We start from the raw sequence: 19,754 nt of genomic DNA, 5'->3' as shown, positions 1-19,754 counted from the left end.
CATCCGTGGTGTAGTAAATCAACGTACATAGCCTTCAAACACCCTACCGCGAAGTTGCCATAAATAGAACTAATTATTAGATAAAAAGTTATTTTGAAATTGGAAAATAGGTATCTAATGAAACGACTTAAAAGCTTTAATCGAACTGCACTGTGCGATTGCCAGCATACAAATACTATTGAGAGACGGAGACCCCATGCTGTAAATGAGTTGCCTGTGGACATCCAAAGCACAACAAGGCATTTACTTCCCTATTCATCTCAATGAAAAGCGCGTGTTAAACGTTCATTTCAAAGCTATCCACCACGCCGACTATATATATTCTTGACTGAGTGACATTTCTCCCAGCGCCTATTATTGCTCAGACTACCAATTCAGTAGCACAATAAAGACAGTTCGGGGATTTGATTTTATTTCTGCGCCCTCCTTGAAAGGTAGTCTTATCGTTGAGCGTATATCTGTTTTGACGTGTCCAAGCTGGGATCGCTAAGGTTATATTACTTTAAGAGCAAGATAACTGATTCGTTGAATATAAAGTAATCCTTTGTTTTAGGATCAACAGTATCTTATATCGTTCAGCATGTTTGAATCAATGAAGGCATTGAACTGATTCCAAATGAACCCTTTAAATGCAATAGAAATTGGCGATAAGTCCTTTGTTAAATATGAAATTCATGTTGTTTACGATATTCCCTTGCATTGAATTATTCAGAATTCAAAGGTATCATTGGACAAGTTAATTGGAGGACAACAGCATGGGCTGCGCCTGTTCACCGACGTTGCAAAATTGTACTTAATTAATAGATAAATAATGATTGCTAAGCACCATACACGATCTCAACGTATATAGACAGACAGGTTCAGTTATTCTACCACCGCTTGTTGATTATTGGAAAAGATGGGAGAGACTACTCGATGAAATTAACATTTAGGAAACATACTATGAATCCAAATGTTCATGATTGTTACGCCCATAACCCGGTGTTAATTGTTCGCATAACGAAACATGTCTAAGTCAGGCATTGCACGCCTGTGAGAACTCGCTAGTTTTCGGTCCCGTTATATCGCCCCACGCTTCAAGCATGTTAATTGTGTGCTTTATAACATATATCACCGGCTCTTAAGAACCCAGTTGAAAGGAGATCAATGCAAGGACAGATTCAAAGCACTGTCTTACTGAATAGAGTCAAATGCTCCGCTGAAACTTTATGATAATATGTTATTTGTTTGCAATAGAAACGTAGAGGTTTACACTGCCTATTTACAAAATGGACTGTGATATTTGTTGTTTAAATATATGAATATTTTCTAAACAAACACAGAAAGGTGGTGGAATTATCAAAGAAAGCATAGTCATTCACGTTTCAAGATTGCATTGGGAGACGGTGTAGCGATAGGCGCGAGTACAGACGAAGGGTAGGGTATGTCTCTGACGTCACATACTACTGTAAAGGCTAGAAGTTGAAAAGACGTGTTTTCTTTCTCGGGACAACTGTTGATATACGACAGATAAAGCTCCCCGTTCCGTAAATCGCCGAATAATGTAGATCCCGAGAAGAGGTTACATAAGCTGGGACTACATATTGGCAGGTTCAGCCTGCAACGCTATCCGTCTACACTCGTGTATCGAAACTAAGGCTTATCGTGGATAGTGCGCCAGCCCATAGAAGCCTGTATTAGCTCTTGCTCTGTAGCTTTCAAAACAAACTTGGCCCACTGTGCAGTCATATTACTCTCCTTGGAACACCGACAATTCATCTCAGGATTTTTTCGGATTGTGCATGTTTGTGAGGTTCGGGAACGTTTCCGGGGTTAAGCGTGGCAGCTTGATGGTAGCGATCTGAGAGCTACTTTGGTCTGGCCCATCACGCGGCGACGGTACAAGCTAATCATTATGAGAGAGCTAATGCCTGGCAGTGGACGTGCCCTGGTCTCTGTGTGTGCTCAGGTGTGGGTACTGACCGGTGTCTTTGTGTTTCATCCAGTGGCGGCTGTGACAGGGAAGCTACCAGACGAACAGAGGCTCCTGCGAAGGTTGTTCAACCCTCGAGTGTATGACACCAGCGTCCGTCCCGTCTTCAACTCCTCCGCTAATGTGGAAGTGTTTTTCAACTTTAATCTCATCCAGATCATGGACATGGTGAGTTGTTCACTGAACTAATGTTTCTTTCGAGTCTGTAATTTTACCTTTTGGGTGACACTAACAATTTGTTATGTTAATTCTGAAACGTGGCTACTGATTTTCAGTAAGAATGGTATATCTGCAAATCATAGAACCATTGAACTAAGAGTGTATTTAATTCATTGGGGGACAAAATGCTTAAAAATGTCTGAAATCACGAAACATCTGCATTTTCGTCATATCATCATAAGACATGACCGGCGATATGGTGGTTTCCAATTTCACGTGGTATATTATCATTTGAAAGATTGCAGCGGTTGCCTAGTATGTTATAGCTAGTCTCTCTTCAAAAGAGGATATTAAATACATCTACTAAACATTAGCTGCGGGAGCACCTGGTTCCTTCTTACACAGGTGATAAGCTAGATGCCATGGGTTAACCACATAAACGCTTCTATGTTCATTTAGACGGCGTTGCATGATCCTAACATAACCTGTTTGTGCATTTGTGTCGCTATCTCTGATAGACTATATAGATACCACTTATAATGGTAATGCAGCTTGTCACAAATGGATGTTTATGCACTGTTAGCGCTATTTATTAACAGCTCGGACGCACTTAGCTATGTTTATGTCCTTATTCTTGTCAGATTATCGTTGCAAGATAGCTTTTATTTAAACCATTTACAGAAATCAATGGGTGTTTATTATATGATTTATCTTGAAATTACACAAATCATGTTATACACACACTAAGTGAATGTTTGGAAGCATAAATGCTATGTTGAAAGGTAATTTGGAAGAAGTAATAATAACAATATCCAATCGTATAATGTTCTGTCCTGCTTCATTGAGATGTGATGGAAAGGACGAATTGGATGGGGTGGGGGGTCGACTGTAGCCTTATTGTTACAGCGTTCGTTTGACATGCCGAAGACACGGGTTCGATTCTCAACATATCTACAACATCTTAAGCCCATTTCAGGTGTTTCCCGCCAGCATATTGCTGGAATATTGTTAGATGTGGACTAAAACCTGGTGAGAGACACGGGGGTAGTTTAGTGGTTAAAATATTCAGTTGTAAACGCCCTGGTGTCTCCACTTGGTTTCAGAGTTTGAAACCCAGTCTTGGTGACCATCGCCGTGAAATGGCCGGACATTTGTTGTCTGCGATGGAAAACCCTACTCTTTAGTCGACTGTATAGCCATAATACGTGTTAAAGTCTGTTCAAAACTTCAGCATTTGACATAATCATCTAACTCATCTCCCTAAATTGTGACTTGAAGAACACAGCCCGTAACGCACCAACACAGAGGCCCTGGGTAAATATAAAGATTAAAGTCATTATTTGAAAGCAGACTTGATGTCTGGGTATACTTCTACTCCAATGTTTACACATCATATCTGATTGTGCATATATGGGTAATAGGGACGTTTGGTCCTGCAATGTACAAATATAATTCCAATCCAATGAAGTCATTTTAGAAAACCACATAAGAAAATAAAGATCTTTCATGAATACGACTGACAATGCATCAGCAAAGATTAAAGAAGCCAAAATGGATTGTTGTTTGTCTGACAGACATGTTCCACACAAGCGTTGGTGTGGCCCCAAACCACGTCTACACATTTTGCTGATATATCAGAAAGAAAAAATCTTCAAGGCTGTTATAATCGTTCTTTTGGCTGCCAATCCGTGTGGCATATCAGTGACATTGATTCTTGTTCCCAAGTTGGTCGTCGCTTCCCGTGCACATGTTCAATTGATCAGTATCACATAAAGACGGGAAAGAGCTTTCGACAAAACAATACTTTATGCAACGATGACACTACTCGATATGATAGGACTTTGAGCCTGGCAGGATAAACTAATTATAGGCCTGGAATCCTCTTTCCTGTGTAAATCAGTTAATGCACTCATGTGTACCTCACACCGTGATAAATGCACCTGCCACCTTCAACGTAATATTTCTCAGACGAGCTTTAGCACTTTCGAGAAGAGTCAAATAGTTTTTGAACTTATTTGTGCAAACTGTGCAAAGAGCATGCCTAAAGATACAGATTGATTTTTATTAGCGCCTCATTATCGTCAGTCGCGTTGAAGTTGACTTCTGGCAATTTTGTCTGAAATATTATGCATTTCAAATCAAAGGACAGAGACGGTCTGAATTCAAATTATTGAAAATACGGTCACAACATATTTCTATCATGTAATCGTTGATGACAAATTTGTTATTCTCGGTTGACAGTCGCTGTGCGAAGAACAAAATGTAATCCAGCAGGGAGCTGCTGCCCATCCTTCATCTAATAATCCCCTGTATCAATATGATTGATGTCCAAACCTCCTCGGTGTATACTCCCCAGACAGCTATTAAAGGTTTAAGTCGATATTGCAAGTGAAAATATATCGGCGCTTCTGCATTAAAACTTCCAAGTATGTTTCCCTTGCGGGTCTCTGTACACGCCATTCTAACATGGCTAACGGCACTGGGGACATTGCTGAAAATCAGATGGGCAAATTCAATTTCCAAATAGTATCTTTTTATCATCTATTTCACTGGTGGAAAGATGCATTCTCTGACGACATCCTCGCATTTGAATGAAAAGTAAATTTCACCACTGCTTGTTCAAGAAGAATTGTTCTTGCTTGTGGTTTTCAGTCCCTGGTTTGTGATGAACCACATTGATCCTCTTTTCTCATATCTTGATTTGATGACGCAATGTTATATTACCATAATGAGATCTCAGACACTGTTTTTAATATCTGGATTTAATCAACGTTAAAAGATGACATAATGTGAATTAAGAACATTTGAACATAATTACAATTCCTTTTGTTGGTATAAATGTGTCAGCGTTGGGCAAAACAGCGTGGAGAGGACACGGGTTCTAGTTGTGCTTCTGCTATGTCAACATATCAACGCCTACATATCCCGGGCTGCATATATGGAAATTACAATACCATTACCATACTGAATCCATAGCCTCTTTAAGAGGTCAAAAGATGACACGGCAACACGCGACAGTTCCATCACATGACATTCAATGTGGCTATTAGATAACACACATTACTTGCACTTCATTCACCACTGGCTGTTAATAATATCATGTATGGTAAAGACGCTATCAGTTCCTCTCTTGATTGCGTTCTAATTGTACATATTTGTGTGTGTGAACATCAGTAACGTCATCCCTATACCTCTATGTTTTGCTAACAGAATTGCAATTATAGCATTAGTCACTGACAACGTTTGGAAGGAAGGTTTTGAAGCATGAAAGTGACTTTAAAATTTTCAACATTCTTTCTTCCATTTTCATTATCTTTTAATGTGTAGCTAGTAATCTTTTGTGAAAAGAGTAGCACGTGATTGCAGTTGGCAGTTTTCTCTGATAATATCTATATAATGCTATACCCATGCAAATACATTTTAGCAACACCAAGCATTATTGAATTAGTATGTCGACAAGAACTAAGTGTTTCATACAACATCATTTGAATATCTATTTCCACCAGAAGCTATCGATATCACAACGTTTTATTCGATTTTAATATGGAAATGGCAAGGCCATAGAGGAAAAGCCGAATATACGTGACGCCATTACACGTGAACACATACTGCATAATCCCTGAGCAAATAACAAACAAACATATTCAGCTGCAAAATACCAAGGATATTGCTGAAGGTCTTAGTTCTCGAACACCTGGTGTCATCACTGATTTTCAGTGGTCCATTCACAGCTATTTTGCACTTTACGCCAAATGGATGTTGTTTCGGCAGATGATCTAGACTGATTATTCTCTTGCATTTTCGTATTTACATGTGCATAAGAAGAAGGCAATTGAAGTGAAAGTCAATTGGTGCATAATAAAACAGATGCAATCAAATAGGTCAGTGTAAACCAATCATGAATCAGATATTACAACGATGTATTTTGCAAACTGCACGTTGTGGGTAATGAATATTATTGTGAGAAAACCTTTCAGAATACAAACCCGGTGCTATCACACAAGGCAATAGGGTAACTTAACAAAATCGCATCTTTGTGTTTATTGTGTTATATGAAATGTTCTACCCAATAACATTTTCACATGGCTGCCTTGCAACTGTTACAATCAACAAAATACATACCATGGAAAACCCGTGTCCTTGGAAAAGTTCTGGATACCAACATGCATACACGTTCATATGTTCCTTGTAGCTTGGTACAGAAGAATCCACGCCATCTTCAATTATGTGTTAATAAATGTTAACGATGATCACTTGAATATTAAATACCACTTTGATATGAGCCAGGTATCAAGTACATGGGGCACGGGTGGCCCAGTCGTTTAAGGCGCCGCGATTCGCTGTGCAGAGTTTCGTCCCTTGGGCACGCCAGAAACCTATGATTGTGGGTTCGAGTCCCGGTTCGCCCCGATTATGTTTCTAGGTTTGTCAGCACCATACCCGTGCTCGTAGGTTTCACCGAAGTGGTAAACATCTGAGACCTGCATCACTTCGGGCTTTCCTCCCACATTAAGCTGACAAGTTGTGATATAACTGGAATGCTCTTAAAAGCAGCGTTAAACCCACTCTCTCTCTCTCACTCTCTCACTCTCTCACTCACTCACTCACTCACTCACTCACTCACTCACTCACTCACTCACTATCAAGTACATTGTTGATGCCACAATTTTGCAGATACATGTATCGTATTAGAAGGTATATCCATGTTGTTTCTGTGGGAGTTAACACATGCATGATCTTAATTTCAGCAATTTTATCGAATATGGGTGTATCTGTTTATATATATCTGCAGTGAAAGATATCGTAAAAATACACATCGACTCTTCTTTCATAGTTCAGTTCTTGTCAGTCACTGCTTTCTTTCTTCCGTGGCTAACTTTTAGTGTGTATTACAAATTGCCCGCAATCGATACTTAACTCCTACAAAGCAATAATTTCGATAAACGTTTTAAGTCATTTTGGTTGGTGTATATGTATTCCAATTCCCGACTGTCGTTATGCCTAATTACGAGAATGCGAATGATATATAAAAATGATTTAATCCGTTTCCTTGTCGATCGTTACCAGACTAAGCGAATACATACGACGATTTACAGTACCAAATACATATCAAAAAGTCCAACCTGCCCAAGATGGATAGCAACATTTTCGCACTCGATCATTCATCAAATGACTAAATCTTAAAATGCCAAACCAAATGACTGTCTGACGTTGCTGTCAAAGACGACAATTGATCACCACAGTGGTGGTGATGACATTTGCAGACCTCAACATTACAATTCCAAATACAGAATTTTATGTAATCTTCTGCCGAGTGTCAGTATAGGACTTGGTGGTTCCCCTCTGATTCCTACAATTACATTATAATTCTCCAACGAGGATCGCAGAGCGCCAGAAATCGTGAACAGCATACGTGATCCTATATTAGCACCGACTCTGAGCTGGCTTTTCAACGATTGCCTGTTTTGGAATTAAAAGGCATGAAATCTAGGAGTAAAATGCTAACGATTACCAGTTGGATGCTTTTTCTCAAGTATCATTGCCGTCAATGATCCATCATCTATCATTTCTGCTATGGACAAAATTTAATCAGATAGAAAAAGCCATTTGGAACTACAACAGGAATAGAAAGTGGTCCACACAAATGCGAGAAAAAGGACACCGAGTTCGGAAATGTGATACGGAGATACATTTATATATTTCTTTACACCGTGAATCCGGAATCATATGGTAAAGAATTAAGCGAGTGTCTTGTGTTGCATGCAGAGAATGGTGCTGAGAAAAATAGAAGAAAAACTATGCAAGCTCCAAGCAGTTTTAAGTAATCGTTATAATTATGGGGGCTTTTGTGCAGAAGTATTTCTAAAGCCTGGATAGATCCAATGGTTGTGGGTTCGACTCCAAGAGTGAACGTTCACAATCTATGGTTTTTCGCACACTTCAAAACTGAACGTCGTGATATGGTTGATCGAATACATTATTCAACGTCAAAATCAACTCGTAACCATCAAACTTAGATAATCACATCTACATTAGATTTGGTAGCATTTTAAAAAGAAAAGGGAGCTGATCATGTATATTGTCCCGAGTGAACATCAAACACTGTATAACGAGCAAACTTGGAATTTCAAATTACAGCAAACGGATGAATTGTGACCACGAGGAGATATCCTTAACTATACATATACTTTTGAAAATACTCTTTTTCTTGTTGCTTTTCTAAATCCTCTTTGTAGGATTTCGGCGCACCCAAGGTTCCCAGTAACTTCATGTTCTTCGAATGAGCTGACGAATATGAGGATATTTGCAAATCACGTCAATTGAAGACAGAATAAGTAGAAGTGTGATGGTTTAGTGAGTGAGATACATATGCGATTCACCTCGCTTTGAACGGTGTTTCAATTTCACAACATCGTATAGAATGCAACTCGTACAGCGAATTGCGGCCTCTTAGACGACTGAGGAATTGGGTAAAAATTACCAGAAACCAGACCATGATTATCGTAAGAACCTATTTATGAGGACCCTGCTGCTAAAATGTATGATTGTGTGACATCACACCCCGAAGGAGGGTGATAACCTATCAATAGAGCCTGCTGCTAGAATGTTTGATCTGGATGATTGTGTGAAATCACATCCCCGATAGATGGGGGTAAGCTATCACAGAAGCCTGCTGCAAAAGATCGTGACCTGAGTGATTGTGTGACATCACGCTCCGATGGTTCAAAGGTTGTTCATGCTATCTACCAATTGTTTGCTAAACAAACACTAAATCATTCACAGAACATCGCGCTCTGGCTGGAGTATTTCTAACTGCAGGGAAACTAATATTCTCCCACGACCTTAGGTCAGCATAAAGTACTTGTTTTAGTCATAAATGCAGATAATGTGTTTACAATTTCCAAATGTAATTGTTTTGCAATGGACTCACCCAACCAACACCAACATGTGTCTCAAATCAATCATATATATTCAAAGAATCATAAATAGCATGACTATTCTGTCATTTGACTTGCTAGTCGATAATGGGTTTTTTTCAAGAGAGCGACTGGCCAATCATGATTGATAGTGATTCATAAACACATTTCCATGATATTGTCGTAATCGTGCAGTCGACTTTTGGCAGATACTTCAATTTGTACACCTCTATCCCACATGACAAACTTTAGGAAAAACTTCATTCCTTGATCCATGGGGCTTTTGTTATAAAACATGGTGTTCATAGATGCAGTTACATATCTGTCTTCAGTGGTGAAGGACAATTTTTCAAAAATGAAAGCATCTGAGGTTTACTGAGAAAACAATATGTGACATACTGGACTTCCTCATTGGTAACATCAATGTAACATTTTGAGGAGAGACATTTAGGCAAGAAGTGCCCTCATAGGTACCAAATGTGCTCCCCTTTTACTGGATCTGTTTCTTTATGCGTATGAGTCGGAATTGTGTATTTATCATTTTCCATGACGCCCTCAACATATTCTGGGTCGTACCATGGATGGACCTCTGTGTCAAAACCACAAGCATGGCGGAGACGGTAATAAAATGATCGAGTCATTCCATCATGTCACTTAAGATACTATGTTTGTGCCAAAGCTTGGCATCCACTGACAATGTGTTGACAGTTTCATTCAATACATTTTTCTATTCTACATTTCATATTTACATGTTGATGGTTGATGGTACCGTCCAGGAGTACAAAACCATCAAAAAAATCAACACTGACATTAACATTGTCCCACATCCTTGGCTCGTTTGCGAAAATTGTGGAATGCCTTGTTTTCATCATGAGTCTTGACATGCTTCACAAGAGGATCACCAGACAAATAAATGTGTGCAAAAGTGCACAAAACAATTCTTTCATGAAGAGCCCCAACGTTAATCAAACCACGTGCTTCCATTATGATTGGTAAATATAAGCGATTGAGGGAAGAGCGAGGGTGGTGGGATCTATTGTCGGACATGATTCTTCGTGTGAGGGTGTCAGTACCCTGAATTTCTTGTTTCGTCCAATCAACAACACCAACAGAATATGAAAGAATGGATACAGCATAAGTATTTGTTGCTTTAACTTTATTGCGAACGTTCAGCTCTGAACTCCGGATTTTCTTAAGTCTACATTTGTACTCTGCCCGAAGTTTTTCCTTGATATGGACATTCTGTAGTTTATCCCTGAGTCCCTGCATGCCTGAGTACATATAGGCCTGACCTTCCACGAGATGGTAAATAACTCCTCCTCAGTAAGCTGACAGATCCTCCTTCTTCTTGTCCAAAGGATGTGCTGATGATGAGCCTAACCAGCCTGACTGTGCAAGGATCACCCAAACCCTCTTTGCTGCATTTTTTATTTTATCTGTAAATAATAATAATGATAATAATAATGATAATAATAATAATCAAAAGCGACAAAATCCTTTTCCATAATCATAAGAAACATGTTACCAGGATTTTCTCTTTACGTCCTGTGTCAATGCAATAAGATAGTAAGAGATTATTTTGTTAGCAATGCTACAATCATGTCAGATAAGCATTCAAGTGTTACATATCTGTTCCAGGATGAGAAGAACCAGATCTTGACACTCAATGCCTGGTTGGAATCGGTGAGTTGGCGTCTATCGTACCAGATAGGAAATGAGATCTCATGAACACATGAATTACATCATGAAATATGTACATATCAGTCAAATTAAATGGAGTTATGTTTCTTCTTTATAAAACTTGGAAAAGTGCCAGGTATCTGTTTTTGCTTTGATTTGCAGTAAAACGTTTATATTTAATATTTTTCATGATAAAACATTTAGGAAAAGACATGATGAATGGGCAAGAAGTTGCGTTTTCTCAATGATGTGTAACGCTTCCTAATGTTTCTCAACATCGGTTTACACCAGAAGCCCACGATGTCGTTCGTCATTGCACCAGCCTGTCTTAACAGTTAATGTTGAATGAGTAAGAACTTGTGTTTTCTCCGTTTCTCTGAATATATTTTAGCATATCTAAAGTTGTCATTTAATATACGGCATCGATGTTGGCATAAATCATTTACAAATAGTCGAAGAGTTTGCGAGATACGTTTAACCAAGCTGTACTGCTGATGTGGACAGAAAGAGAGACCCACTAAGATGTATTTGGACCACGTGTTACTTTAGGTCTGCCAGCCTTTTAGTATGTCTCAATGGTTATCTTTTAGAAGCAAATATTTACTTCATTCGTCATCTCCTGTGTCATCGAACTAATTTTAAGTCTAAATGCCAACGTTCACTTCCTAGTGTAAGTGGGTCAATCATATCAAGGTAATATCAGACTAGCAACTGATTTCACATTTGAGTTGACATATTGACTGGTGATACTTAAATAGACACGTTTACTCGGAATAGAAATAAATAACCACTTTAGCCTTGATTTAGTGACAGTCTGTGGAAAAACCGTTTGACATTAAAAGCACCAAGTACTCATCTAGGTGACAATTGATTAATGTTTAGTTATTATATCAGGTTTTCACCTTTCACCTTTCGATCAGAATGGTTGACAGTTATATCACATATTTGAAAACAGTACCATAGTTTTGCATTGGTATGTTTGCAAATCACGTCAACTGTAACCACTCTGAAGACTGAAAGCTAAAAGTGTGGTGAATTAAGTAAGATTATCCAGAAATACTTTCATTTGATGTGCAAAAAGTGTAAGGTAGTCGGATCATCGGAATCACCTCAGCTGTCGTATAAATTGTTATTCGGTAAGGTTCTTGCAGAAACAAAACCCGAAAAAATTTCAAGGCAGGACAGATCTCCAGCGTGTCGTAAGTGTCGACTATAATGACGATCAGATGTTTTAATGTGTGAACTTTCCGATTGTGTGTCATCATACCCCTCTAGGGAGCGTAACAAATGTTTTTAATAGCCTTGAAAGAGCTGGAATAATGCTGACTGCGGTTCACAACAACATGCACTCAATCGTAGACATTTATTCAATATGGTCTTCTTGTTTGAATTTACAGAACTGGAAAGACGAGCGGATAGATTGGGATCCTGAAGATTTCGGAGGATTAAAAATGTTCAGGCTTCCGTCGAAGAAACTTTGGCTCCCTGACATAGTGCTTTATAATAAGTAAGTACATACAGGGAACGTCAGGGAAGTTTAAGTGCACAACGATGGATTGTTTAATCATCTGATATGGATGTACCAATACACCAAAAAGGTGCAAAAGTTATATCTCTTTATTATATCAGTATTCAGCTATACTCAGTAAATATTTGATGTCTTGATTATCCGACGAAGCAGATGTCATCGAGCGTAATAAGGCAAAATAACGGTAAACATTATTTGAAAGGATAACTGAAAATAATTTATGAATATATGAGTTCGATAAAACGGTAAGCATGTCCTGCCCCATCGATAGCACTAATGGTCCCTCCGGCATTATACTCGCTGCGTTCTTTACATCAATGTTTGTAGTTCACATCTGAAGTGTATGCATGACAGTATATCAATGCACTAACTGATGGTTAGGGATATGTAAGTACCAATAAACATGTCACTATCACATTACAACTGACAAGCTTATCGACACCTAGTTGCTCGTACTTATTACTGAATCAATTGCAATTGAACCAGAAAGAGAAAGTAGGTCTTCTTTAGCTCATGGAAGTGTTGACATAAACTGTCGGGTAAAAGAAAGTATGCACTTGAAAATTGGACTTGACACACTAAAATGAAACCGTTACTAAATGAAAAAACACCGCAAAACACCACCGTGATACCCGTATCAAATGTACCACCGTCGAATAACCGCTACTTGTTTGTTTCATTTGTGACCATCAAACATGGGTGTATACTTCTTTTGTCCGGCAGTTTATTAATAGTTTCGAAATAATCAATAATCACTTATCATATTATGCAGTAAAATGTATCAAAGTTCTTTTTGTGAAGCAAAACTATTTTCATTTCAATTAATATCCGAACAATGATTTTCTCAGCCCCTCCAACTTGCCATCAACTATCATTTTGGTAGTCCCTTAAAACAATCTCTATATATTGCAGTGCTGATGACTACACGACAGGGTTCATGCCTTGTAATGCTATGGTCGACAGTAAAGGAGGAGTGCTGTGGTCACCCCCAGCTAGATTGCGGAGTTCCTGCAAGATCGACATCAGATACTTCCCGTTTGACAGTCAACGTTGCACTCTCAAGTTCGGCTCTTGGACATACGACAAGGCTCAGGTGGACCTCATCAACCGATCGGAACTTGCTGACATTTCAAACTACATAACAAATGGCGAGTGGCGTCTAACTACCTACCAAGTGGTCCGCCATGAAGTTGTGTATCCCATCGGGGATGCTGTTTACCCGGATGTGACAATTACCTTGGTAATTCATCGTCGTATCCTGTATTATGTCCTCAACATCTTGTTTCCTTGTTTCTGGCTGAATATCTTGAGCGTCCTGACTTTTTGTCTGCCTCCTGATGCCGGAGAGAAGATTACACTCAGTATTACAGTGCTACTGTCCTACTCGGTGTTCATGCTGTTGGTGGCAGACAGCATGCCGCCCACCTCCGACTATGTTCCTCTGATTGGTAAGTTGAAGTAACTTTCCTGTAGATGGTTTTGAAAAAGACTTCAGGCGGAAATGATTATGGGAATGTAACTGGTCTTGCTGGTATTATAAGGGAACAGCAATTTGCAGATTCCCTTAGATAGCTTCTTGTAAAGACTCCTCTTATTGGGAAATATAAATGTCAGCGCCAGAGAATAATCATTCTCGAATACCTGCCGAAACAGATTCCATTGGGTGTAGAAGGCAAAATAGTGATAAATGCATGAATGGATCACTGAAAATCAGATGTGACACTGAGTGTTTGAGGAAAGGGAAAGCATGTCCTGCTTTTCGAACGGCAATATTCTGTGAAACATTTCTGATAGTATTATTCACACTATTTGTTTTCCGGACATGAAGTTTGAAGTTTGATTCTGAAGTTTGAAAACTATCCACGCACGTTTGGAAATAAATTGCCCTTGAAATTAATTGTGAACACTATTTTATAAAGAAAACTTCAAAAGACCAACTTATATTACCAGCGACACAAAGAATATGACTTGTAAATATGCGTTATTCAGTTTTGACCCGTGAAGATCCGGGGTAGAAAAGGTCTTCATCAACCCATCCTTGCCGTAAAAGGCGACTTTGCTTGTCGTAAAAGGCGACTAACGGGATCGGGTGGTCAGGCTCGCTGACTTGGTTGATGCCTGTGTTGTGGCCATAAAAATGTGCATATGTATCCTAAATAACATAATGACACAGGCTAGGGTGTGAGGTCTGATTAATTTATTTTCTGTGGTGATAAACCGACACCCTGGAACAATGAATACAATAATAAACATACAATTATATCTAGGACATCAAAACCGAAGCAGATTAAATAATAATCTACTACACTTATAAGCTATACATGATATTTCATTTATATCATTTCACAATAATAAGCTTAGTTATATAAGTTTAATGGATTTACACATGAACTGAGAAATAAAATAAACGATTCTCAATTACTGCAATATCTGAAATTTACAAAATACCATTATTGACAACATATACAGTAAATTAAAAGCTAATTAATAAAACATGATTAATATATACAGAACTACTATCTACCACACCTGTCATCGATCCCAATTGCATGGATCGGTGTTCATGATGTCAATCACTGGATTGTCTGGTCCAGACTCGATTATTTACAGACCGTCGTCATATAGCTGGAATATTGCTGAGTGCGGCGTTAAAACAAACAAATAAACACTTCAAGTTGGTAATTGTACATGAATAATGTTAAAGACATCAATGTTGTTAGGATATGGGGATTATACACTGTTGGTAGTATGTTCACGTTATGATGTTTGTCTATTGTGTGTGAGTTCAAATTTGAATGTCACTTCGCCACTATTATAGCCATATTGTGACTATTGTATATTTCACACAATCTACAAATTAGACATCAAGGGATAAATCAGACTTTGTTGATAGCATGGTGGATATATTTCTAAACAAGATAGGATCTGTTGGTTTGTTGTTTTGCGTCGCACTCAGCAATAATTTGGTTATACGACGTTGGCCTGGAGGAATTCGAGTGCGGGCCTTACAATTAAGTGATTAATATTGTGAGTATTGATCCACACCATCGGGGTAAGATGATACGCAATCAACCAAGTCACGGAGTCAGACCACCCGATCTTACGACCATCATAGATTTCTGGGAAGGTATTCTATTCTGGAATTCCCACGGGGAAAACACGATAGGAGCACATAGACACTGTTGCATAGTTATAAAAACCACGGGCCTTCATTACTTGAGTAAGGCGTTAAAAAATTTAATTGCTTTACAACAATTATTAGTTTAGGATTTCTTTGATGGATCAAATGCATTGGCCGTTTCAACCGTAGCCACAGCAGGAAAAGTAATATACATGTAAACGATCTCCCACTCCTCGGTACGAGACACCATATAATCAGTAAATGTGAGATGGGTTTCGAAATTTGAACTGAACTATAAACTGGATAAGAAATAAAGGTTGTTTTGTGAAAAAACAACATGAAAGGAATCTTAATGATGCTCTGTTGTACTTGTGTGATTAACTGATTTAGAGGGTTCCTCCACGAAAGAAGGTCAGGCTTGGTAACAACATGATTTATTTAGAAAGTAACCCAACGATAGGAACGTTTGCACTTTCCAAAGTGTGTTTTCAGTGTAAACCAGACCATCTAAGGAATTCCATTGACCACGTTCTTTCCCCTAAGACTTATCGATAAACTCGTGTGCACACCAGTGCAGAGTTGCAGAGCAATGTTAACACAGCCCATGAGAACTGTCACATTGCCTTTACGGGAATTAGAGAGATTTAACCAATTGCAACTTCGCCGTGCGGTAACGCTCAACGTTTTCAAATTTAATTTGAAAATAAAATTGCAATTTCAAAAACCAATTTGCAGGCTCAATGAATTTCTTTTGATGTGTTCTCACTAAAATGAGCAGTTTCTTCTTTTCATAAACTGTTTTGTAATCAAGAGTGATACGATTGATCATATTGAAATTGCAGTAACTGTTGTTGAGGGAGGGTGAGGGGTCAAGGGATTGCTAAGGAGGCAGTGAGTGTGGTCAGTTAAGACGATTTGGCTTTAATGTGATAGATTACTTAACCAAGAACGACATGTACGCCTCATTGGCGAAAAGGGATATATCTCAGGGACTTTAACAAAGATTCTGCCATTCCAAGCATCAGCCACTGGCAACAATACAAGTGAAATGATCACTACTCTAGCTCAATAGTCTAGCTTCCTGCTGGTTGAAAACAATTCACAATAAAGTCTTCTCATTTGGATTCTGCCTTTTAATTTTCTCAGGACAACTTTAATCACGTAAGTGGTATCTTTCAACTAGCCAAAACAGTGCCACTTGATTTATTTGGTCGAAGATTAGTATACTTTCCACGGAATTGGAAACTCTTTGGAGCATCTCACACGATGCTTCTTTAATAGGGCATTTGTGATGTAACTGTAATGCGACCTAAACCCCAGATTCTCACATTTCTTATCCACACTGCATTCTCTTAATACGTCACTTTTGCTGTTTAACAAAGCACTGTTTCATGTCAAGGCCAAGCCATGTCTTTATAAAGGAGTCGAAAAGTTGAGTTTCAAGTCGAGCAAAACAATATCAGTGTAATGCTTTTCGCTTATTTGTTGTAACTACAATGAATTATAAGTTTCAGTACAAGAATTTGTCAGATGGCGTAGACCACTGTAGCTGACAAAAAACGTATAAATTCGTGTAATGGTACGTTTCTATTTCTATTTCAGAGATCTACCTAACCATGTCCATGGCTGTGGCATCAGTGTCTGTAATCTTGACTGTCTTTATATTAAAACTTCACCACTGTCCTCCAAACCAGGCGGAGGTTCCTAACTGGGTGCGATATCTTGTCCTCAAGCTGCTGGCATCTATAGTACGATGTAGCTGTGTCACAAACCCCAATGTTGATCAAAGCAGGCCATTCATTGTAGTCACGCCTACCAAAGATACAGAACCTTCAGATGCTTGTTCACGCCTTCTTGGCGATCACTGCTTAGTTCCAAAGTCAAATCATCCACAAGAAATGGGATCAAGATCCGATGATAATCTCAGTGTTGAATTTCGATCGTCTACAAGACGTAGTTTTTCCAATAAGGATTCGAGCTCGGACGTTCGGATGCATCTGTACGAGCGGTCAGGAACAGGGATGGAGGAGCTTCTGAGGTACCTCAAGTTGATTGTGGAGAAGAACGATGATGAGGATAGAGCTAATGAAATGAATGATGAATGGAAACAGGTGGCGCTTGTGGTCGATAGACTCATGTTCTGGTTGTTCATGTTTATCACCCTTTTCTCAACACTCGTGGTTCTTGTTATCGTCCCAGCCGTTAAATATGCAGAGGATGAAGGGAAATGACAACATAAGCACATGTCTTTCTGGCAGTCTATTACAGCAATATGAACCTAAAGATTGTTACCTGTACATTTATTGTCATCTGATGTGCTCAATTGGAATGTATCATATTTTACTGTAGGCTTACTGGGGTTCAATGAAAGTTCATTTGCTAACGTCTAGTGTACTGATGTGATCATACAACGTATAGACTGTATGAAAGCAGACGCACCGATTTTAACTTCATGTCCTTGATATGTATACGAAATATCATAAAAGTCACAATTCGAAAACTATTTACACATTTATACTCATAGTAACATTTTGCTTTACCTGCATGAATGTTACTAGACTGTGTTCAGGCACCGGAATAGTAAGCATAGAAACGTTTCATTTAGCAATGGTGTATAAAAAGGAAACAAATGATTATATATAGATAAGTGTATTTTTAGAAGCTTTACAAATCCATCATACCCGTGTGTAGGTATTATGGCGCCTCTTATGCCGTACGTACCAAGTGTAAATACATTAAAACAATAAAACTAACAATAAAACTAACTGCAAAGTCTTGTTTTACTGTTTCATACACACTTTTATGACCATCTGAGACGTGCTGTCGGATAACTATGGACACGTTACCTTCATGCAACCAGACAGAAAAAAAGCTTTTAATTACACTTTTATTCAAACATAATTACATCGTTAATTCAGAGGCAGACCGAGTAACTTGCAGTTTGTTTACACAGAAGGAAGTATCCACTGCTTAATAGTTAGGAACAAACGATTTTTTTCGGATTTATATCGACTCGACCTTCTTTTCGTTCACTTATGGTATTAAGTCAAATCAATATTGTCAATATAATGTTGAACGAACGTGGCTGAGGACGATTTATTGAGATTTTGATGATGGCCTTTGCACAAAAGGTTTCGTACGATAAGATTTTTTTCTTTTATTCAAAGTGATTTCAGAATTTGATCAATTTGATCACACTTGAAGTCCGCGCATTGTCATCCCAGGGTTTCCTGATACCTAAAAAACAATAACAATGATGACGCCGGCGTTAGAATCAGGTTTCCAATTTGTTTGCCAACTGCGTTCTCAACAACCACCTGCGATTCGACTATTTGAGACTATGTAATCAGCCATCTGTGGAAGGACAACTCGAGAACAGAATTTGTCTTGAAGAAAAATAGCAGTCCCCATCGATCTACTTTCAATTGGCTCATTCTCTAAGGCGGTTGTCATGGCAACTTGGACTTATGCAAAGTGTTGGGCTGAAGAAATAATTCAAAATGGTAATAATCTCAGTTCAGTAATTATTAAGCACAAACTCCGATTGGAAAGTATTCAGATCAAAAGCGAATTAATCTGGAAACGGTATCATTGTTTCACCACCAAACCAAAGCTGCTATTTAACGGTTTCATAATGTAAATGAAATTATATTTAGGCAGAGAGATTTTGACGTATATGACAATGTGTATCAGTAACAAAGTGACACGCATAGCAATTAAGACATCCTCCTGATGCTGTGATGGCGGGTGAACTGACAGAACCGTGTTGAGACCATAAATACCACAGACTCCAGACATTTGTAGCTTTTTGAAAGCTCAAGTTGATAATTCTCAAGAGTGGTCTGAGAGAAAGGCGTTGTTCTACAACATAGGGATATCATCTTTCACTTGTTTCTGGCTTTTCTGAGGTTAGTTGATAATGTTGTGAAGCTCGTACCGTGTAGAAGCATGAGTTTTCTAAACACAGTGAAAAATCGATGTTAATTTGTAGCTAGAGAAAGGCGTCTCTGACCGTGAAATACAGCCCCGACCTTAAGGGAACCAGGAAAGGATTGAATTTTGAAACCGGACGTTTTAGCAGCTTTGCAATAGACACAGTAAAAAACGGTTGACCATTTCCATCAAAGCAACATGGAGATGATGCTACTTAAAGATCTATTCAATTGATTAGTGAGATTGTTTCTTGCAGTAGAATACGTGATAGTGAAGACTGTAATGCCTTGTGAGCTATGAGGCAACTGAAGTGGTGTAATTAAAACTTCTGAATTGGTCCATACCGATTGTAAAACAGGAATTTTGGAAGAATGTCTATTTTCATGCAGAGGTGCGTGACAAATGTCCGCCTATCATGCATGTTGAGTGCGACATGAAAATGTT

General features: G+C 38.6%; 1 protein-coding gene across 1 annotated transcript; it reads left to right on the top strand.

Annotated features, from left to right (window-relative positions):
• The first annotated feature begins 1,466 nt into the window (after positions 1 to 1,466).
• LOC139465698 (neuronal acetylcholine receptor subunit alpha-10-like) lies at positions 1,467 to 18,121 on the top strand. The gene is made up of 5 exons (XM_071247496.1): positions 1,467 to 2,140; positions 10,687 to 10,731; positions 12,126 to 12,235; positions 13,169 to 13,704; positions 16,980 to 18,121. Exons 1-5 carry the CDS (start codon positions 1,895 to 1,897, stop codon positions 17,606 to 17,608), a joined length of 1,566 nt encoding a protein of 521 aa, XP_071103597.1. The 5' UTR covers positions 1,467 to 1,894; the 3' UTR covers positions 17,609 to 18,121.
• Positions 18,122 to 19,754: the final 1,633 nt, after the last annotated feature.

This window comes from Haliotis cracherodii, unplaced genomic scaffold, assembly GCF_022045235.1.
Source record: "Haliotis cracherodii isolate W230 unplaced genomic scaffold, xgHalCrac1.p SCAF_1, whole genome shotgun sequence".
In the NCBI taxonomy this organism is placed as follows: domain Eukaryota; kingdom Metazoa; phylum Mollusca; class Gastropoda; order Lepetellida; family Haliotidae; genus Haliotis; species Haliotis cracherodii.
Note: the sequence above shows the minus strand (reverse complement) of the source record. Positions and strands in the feature narration are given on the sequence as shown.